This window comes from Gossypium hirsutum, chromosome A10 (assembly GCF_007990345.1).
Source record: "Gossypium hirsutum isolate 1008001.06 chromosome A10, Gossypium_hirsutum_v2.1, whole genome shotgun sequence".
Taxonomy (NCBI): domain Eukaryota; kingdom Viridiplantae; phylum Streptophyta; class Magnoliopsida; order Malvales; family Malvaceae; genus Gossypium; species Gossypium hirsutum.
In genome coordinates, this window is record NC_053433.1 from 85,676,785 (window position 1) to 85,683,743 (window position 6,959).

General features: G+C 30.3%; 1 protein-coding gene across 1 annotated transcript; it reads left to right on the forward strand.

The window, feature by feature from the left end:
* The first annotated feature begins 1,374 nt into the window (after positions 1-1,374).
* Positions 1,375-3,405, forward strand: LOC107914564 (cationic peroxidase 1-like). Its single transcript, NM_001327110.1, is given in 4 exon segments — positions 1,375-1,602; positions 2,244-2,435; positions 2,663-2,828; positions 2,926-3,405. Coding segments are annotated over 4 exon segments (972 nt in total). The 3' UTR covers positions 3,312-3,405.
* The last annotated feature ends 3,554 nt before the right edge of the window (positions 3,406-6,959 follow it).

Genomic DNA, 6,959 nt, shown 5'->3' on the forward strand with positions numbered 1-6,959 from the left:
TAGTGAATGTGGGATGCCATCACCTTTAGCAGGAGGAATGAATCCATTGGGTTTGGTTGGATGAGGATGTATTTATTACTATTGAACTACATTTCCTAGTTTTTTATTTATTATATGTCAAAAATATTACTAGTTTTTACGATCTTAATTTTTTTATTAAACGTAGAACTAAACACTAATATCTTTTTTAATAAACACAAGTAAAAAAAAAACCTAGTTAATTAGATAAATTTTGTAATAATTATTATACAATGTACATTAAGTGGTGGTGATAAAACATATGTACTTTTAAGGTTATCAAGTATTGAATTTGAAATCAAACCTTTAGTAATGAATAGAATTAGAGATAGAAGGCTGTTTTATTTCTGACGCTATTTTCTATTTTAAAGTTAAAACATTCTTTTATATTTTTATATTTTTTATTTTAAGTAAAATATATTCGTAATAATTTTGGTCTTAATTAATATTTTTTATCACTTTAGTCCTCAATATTTAAATTTTAGTCTTTCTTAATTATTTTAAATTTTTTTAAAAAAATTTGTAAACATTTTGTATTTTTTTTTATAATTTAAAAGTACATGTGAGCTATTAAAATTTTAACCACCCATAAGCTATGAGATTTTTACATAAAATTTGAACTACATCTCCCTTGCTGCTTATTAAAGCAGTCGCCACCACCAATCTTGATAATTTAACAACTCCAGAGTCTGTAATTTCCACATTGAGGAGCTGCTTTTCCTAAAAACAAATCGTTGTAGCATTTTTTTTATTTCAAATTGATGAGCAGAATTTGCCCAAGTTTTGTCATCATAAAATACAAACTCCGGCATGAAATGATTTTCAACTACTGTTGTCGAATCTAGCAACTCGCATAATATATATATATTTATTGGCTGGAGAAAAACCCTTTAATTTGATCTGCTTTTTCTGGGGTACAAGCAACTAAAACACTGGTCAACAAAAAGGAAGTGGTGGGACAACACGGTTTTGCTATTTTCTTTATTTCTTATTTTTAACTATATTTTTTTACGTTGAATTTAAAACAAAAATGAAATTTGGTTGATAAAAAAAAAGTAATTTTAAAACAAAACAAAATATTATTATAATTGGCTCGGATATGCTTTAATTCTTACATAGTGTTTGTAGAGGAACAGGACAGATCCTTGATTTGTAAGTTGATATTTTTATTCAATGATTTTAGCTGTCACCCAAATTAACCCATTCTTTACTTGTAAAACAGTTCATCCCCCTCCTCTAAGGCATATAGGTCTATATAAATAGTGCAATTCCTCAACATCTATTTAATCACCTCTATACTTGAACCCTTCCTTCGCTATACATTCCTGTTTTTGATTTGTTTCCAATTTGTTATCCATGGCTTCCAAAACTTGTTCCCCTTCTAACAAGTTGAGATTCCTCCTAGGAATGGTTTTATTTCTTCTTATGAATATGGCCACTGCCCAGTTGTCCTCTACCTTCTATTCAACAACATGCCCTAAAGCACTTTCCACCATTAAATCAGCAGTCAACTCTGCTGTGTCCAATGAAGCTCGCATGGGGGCTTCTTTGCTTCGTCTTCATTTCCACGATTGCTTTGTCAATGCAAGTCGTCTTTTTTTTTTTTTTCCTTTTAATCAGTTCCATTTGCATGTCTGTAATAATCAAATTTATATTCTGGAAATCGGTTATTATTACTACTACTACAAAAGATACAAAACAAAAAATGTCCTGACCGACACTCAAAACAACGTATGATTGCTATTTTAGATGCCGTCATTTTTTACTGTGTCAAAGACATTAGAAAAACATGCTGCATGATTGTTTAGTTAAAATAATTTATTCATTTAAATATAGTATATTAAAAAAACCATTGTTTTATTCTTTTGTAATTTTGCATACCGTCATCATTTCATGTTTGCTTTTGAGAGATGTTACAGATATGTGTCCGATGTTTTTACATATTTGGAGATACTCATATATGAAACACAAATTGCACCATAAACTTAAAATTCATTTTTAGGAACATGATCCTAACGGTCCAGACAAATGAAGCATAAAACTTTATGAGCTCTGCTACGTAGAGAACGCAGAGTATTTCGTAATAACTTTTCATCCACAATCTGTAAATAGTTTACACAAAAAGGATTTGATTTTGAGCAAAACAAAAGCTGGGAAATGGTTTTAAAGAATCTAGCTAACATGATCATGTATGAAATAAAAGTTTGTTATGTAATGAATTGCAGGGATGCGATGGATCCATACTGTTGGATGATACAGCAAATATGACAGGAGAAAAAACAGCTGTTCCAAACAGCAATTCAGCCAGGGGATTTGAAGTTATTGATACCATCAAATCTCAGGTGGAGAGTTTGTGCCCTGGTGTTGTTTCTTGTGCTGATATTGTTGCAGTTGCTGCTCGTGATTCTGTTGTTGCTGTAAGTAAAATGATCTTGGTTATTTTACGGTTCTGTTCTCTTCGCTGCTGGAATGGATAGTTGGAGCTAGAACTCGAAATATGAAACCCAAGCTGGATCGAGTCTTAATTTTATAATTTGAACTTGATTCGAGATTATAATCAAACTGTTCCAACTCACTTGATTAGGCTTATTTAATTAATAAGAAATGAGCTCAGTTTTCATGCTTCGATGCTTCTTATTCCCAGCTTGGAGGGCCTAGTTGGATAGTTCTTTTGGGTAGAAGAGATTCAACCACTGCAAGCTTGAGTGCTGCTAATTCCAACATCCCTGCTCCAACTTTGAATCTTAGTGGTCTCATCACTGCTTTTTCAAACAAAGGTTTCACTGCTAAAGAAATGGTAGCCCTCTCAGGTATAACTATCAAAGAACATATTCTTACCAAATTCATGCAAAGTTGCAAACATTAGAGGAAATGAATGATGTTAATTTATGGATTTAATTTGGTCAGGATCTCACACCATCGGACAAGCCAGGTGTACCACTTTCCGGACAAGAATCTACAATGAAACCAACATCGACTCCACCTTCGCGACATCGTTAAGAGCGAACTGCCCAAGCAATGGTGGAGACAACAGCCTGTCCCCACTGGATACCACAAGCTCCACATCATTTGACAATGCATATTTCAAGAATTTGCAGGGGCAGAAAGGGTTATTACACTCTGATCAACAGCTATTTAGTGGGGGTTCCACAGATTCTCAGGTTAATGCTTATAGTTCCAACTTGGGATCTTTCACCACAGATTTTGCTAATGCGATGGTAAAGATGGGAAACCTTAGCCCACTCACTGGAACAAGCGGTCAAATCAGGACGAACTGCAGGAAAGCCAATTGAATCACCCCTCCTCCCCCTTTTTTGTTTATATTCCCCATTTTGTGTATTTTACTATTTATCGGAATAAATGCATAATTTAATGTTGTTCTCGTGATTTCTGGTGTAACTTATCAAATTATTATATTTACTAACTTTAAATACTTGACTGAATTAACCAGCTAAATTAACCCAACATCAATTTAATTAAAGAAAATAATTAAAATATTTTTAGGTACAAAATAAATTATATTATTATAATGATATTTTTATTTTATATTTTAATAAAATTAATTAAAAAAACTCACAAATAAAAAGATTTGGACTTATGACAATAGTATTTATAGAATCTCAATTTTACCACTTTAATCAAAATTTTATCTTTATTTCAATTTTGATATAATTTTTAAGTTTTTTACACAGGCCAGAAAAAAAAAACCACTCATATGGTTATATCTCTACTAACTTTAAACCTCTGATTGAGTTGGTATCACAATTTAATCAGACATTAACTCGATTGGAGAAATGTTTAAAATATCAATTTATATACAAAATAAATTGTAAATCTTAATCATACTATAACAAAATGGAAACACAAATCAAAAAGTAATTGGAGTGTATTTAATATTTTTAATCAAATATATTTATCTATTTAAATTTTTTTACTCAATCTAAAATATTTTATTTTATTTTAATTTCGTATATAAATATAAATGTTTTTATTATTAATTTTAAATCCTATTTTTTAAATTTTATTGGATATTATTTTTAAACACCAACTTTTATTCTAAATGTGTGACATAATTACTAATATATATATAAAAGCTGACTATTAGAGTAGAATAATTAGGTTTATTCAAATCAGACAAAGCCCATCTGTCACTCCAAATGGGTTGAAGAAAGACCCATGGATTATGTGGGTAATGTCCTCATCATTTGGGCCAAGCTTCTCCAATATTGACCATGGATTATGTGGGTAATCTCTCTTTCTTAGACCATGTTTTCTTATAGGATCCATGTGTATTTTTGTCATTCAACTTACTCATTGATTTTAAATTTTTATATCTAATTTAAATTTAAAATTTGTAACACATTATAATATTTATTTTAGGTTTAATTCATGATTTGGTTCTCAAAATATATTCATTTTTCTATTTTGATATTTAAAATTTCTTTTTATCTCAATTTGACATCTAAAATATTATTCCATTATGATTTTTAGTTTTTTTTTATCAAACGTTTAAAACAATTCCAATGAATTAAAATGTTGCTAGTGACACTTTTTCTCCATTTGGACTGAAATAAAAAGTAAAACTAAAATAAAAGTAATCACCATTGAGATCACTGCATCACTCTAAATTCCTCAAAGCTGGTAACTCCATCGCCGTTGAGATCAAATTGCTTGATAATCACCATAAATTCATTAATCGGCTTTGACTCCTCAAGTTCCCTCAGCATTTTGTTCAGTAGTTTATATTCCTTGAGGACTTTTTTATCATTTTAGGAGGGTTAAAGTTTTTATACTTAATTTTTTATCAAAATAAATATTTCTTAATAAATTGAAAAAAAAAATCTATATACTTAATTAACTCTAATATAGGTGCTACTCAATAAGCAAATACCTCTAAAATAGTAGCAAAGTTAACAATAAATTTAAAGTTATACAATATTCAAATAATAACAACAAAATAGTAACAATATAATAATGAAATGACAGTAAAATAGCGAGAAAACAATAGCAAAACAGTGAAAAAATAGAAGCAAAACAACTATTTTTTTCAAATTCGAGTTGGGCCGAGCTCAGGCAAAAAAAATCTTACCCGAGGCCAAACTAGTTTTCTAAACGGGACTTTTTTTTACCCAAACCCATTTTTTGAGTCTATATTTTTACTTAAACTCTCTCATTTTTTAGGTGGACTTGGTCCGGTCCGGCCTATGGGCAAATCTAATTTGATAGGTGGAAGGAGATGAAAGAAAAGATTTTGATTGATGGGAGAAGATAAAAATAAAAAAAGAAGAAGAAGAAGAAAAGAGTGAGTTTAAACCATTATTTTATTTTTGTTACTTTTTATTTCCATTCAAATGGAGAAAGAGTTCCTTATGGCACATTTTTTTTTGTTGGAGTTTTTTTAACATCTGTTAGGAAAATGAATAAAAATTATAATGAAATAATATTTTAGGTACCAAATTGGGATAAAAAAAATTAGGTATCAAAATGAAAAAATGGGTATACTTTGAAAACCAAATCGTGAATTAAGCCTTTATTTTATAATGCACTTAAAATGTGAGGACATTAACAATCGATAACATAATAATAACACAAATAACCTCAATTTATGACATGTGTCAAATATTAATAATAAAAATCCACATGTCTAGCCTTGGAGAAATTATTTTATGGATTGTTCCCACCACATCATTTGTGGTCCCTGTAACACTCCACATCTAGCCTAGACATTATGATCGGATCTTGAGGAACTACATTAACTCGTTTTGAAACTCTAAATTTTAAACTAGTTAAGTGTGTGTTTTGAAAATATCAATTTGGCAAAACTCTTACAAGTATTTAGTAAATACGCGTAAGACTTATTTCTTCTACAGAAAAATACTTAATTTATCACTTAGTTTTATAGCGGAAATTCCAGAATTGTTAATTTGAAAACTGTGATTTCAATATGTGGAAACATATAATTTGCAGATTATCAAAAATAGAATCCAACAGAAAATCCAAAAAATGAAGAATAAAGTCCCAAAACATTTATACAGTCCAAAAAGTCTAGAATTAAGTTTAAATTTATAAGCCGTATTTTATTTAGCAAAAATCCAATCCGAGCTCCCGCATGCCACTTGATCCTAAGTTTACTGATTACTTGAGAAGATAAATTATTAGGTGAACTAAAAAAGCTCATGTGGAACTTAGTCCATAAACCAAATAGGCAGCAAAAAATCATACGCCAATTAATATAGGTGACATGACATATTAAGAGTTGCAACATAATAGACTATTCAGATACAAATGGCATGGCATATTAAGTGATGCAAAATAACAAACAGATCAAATACAGATCCTACCCCCATTCGCTACACATCGTTTCCGTCTCACCCAACACACCAAATAGGGTAATTAATACCCATCCAACCCCACACACCAAATGAGTGATTGTATGTCACTGTACAGAAATATACAGTCAAACTACCAGATATAGTGTGAAAAACCACCCTAATCAGATATATGAGATAGAATGACTATAGATTTCAAATTGGGATTGTCATTAACATCGGAAAGGAAAATGTTATTTAGTTTATGGTTGTTCATTTGACAAAGAAAGATCTGTATGATCATTTTAGTAGGTACAGAGTTTTCATTTGACAGATCAGCTGAGTATATGTGTCCCTGAGAGGGTAATTTAGAATTTTGACAGTATGTTCCAACATTGTGTTCTAGAGTTCAAAGGTGAATGGAAAAAGATATTCGAGGTTAAATCAAATTGTGATTCTAAGAATTTAGTAAAGGTGTTTTATGAGTGTTGAAAGCAACTTCTTCTAGTAAGATTTTCGGGGATGAAAATCCCTAAAGAGGGGAAGAGTTGTAACAGCCTAATTTTCAGTGGTGTCGGAACAGTGATTCGAGATCACTAAATTTGACAAATGAGTAGGAAATATTATTAATTT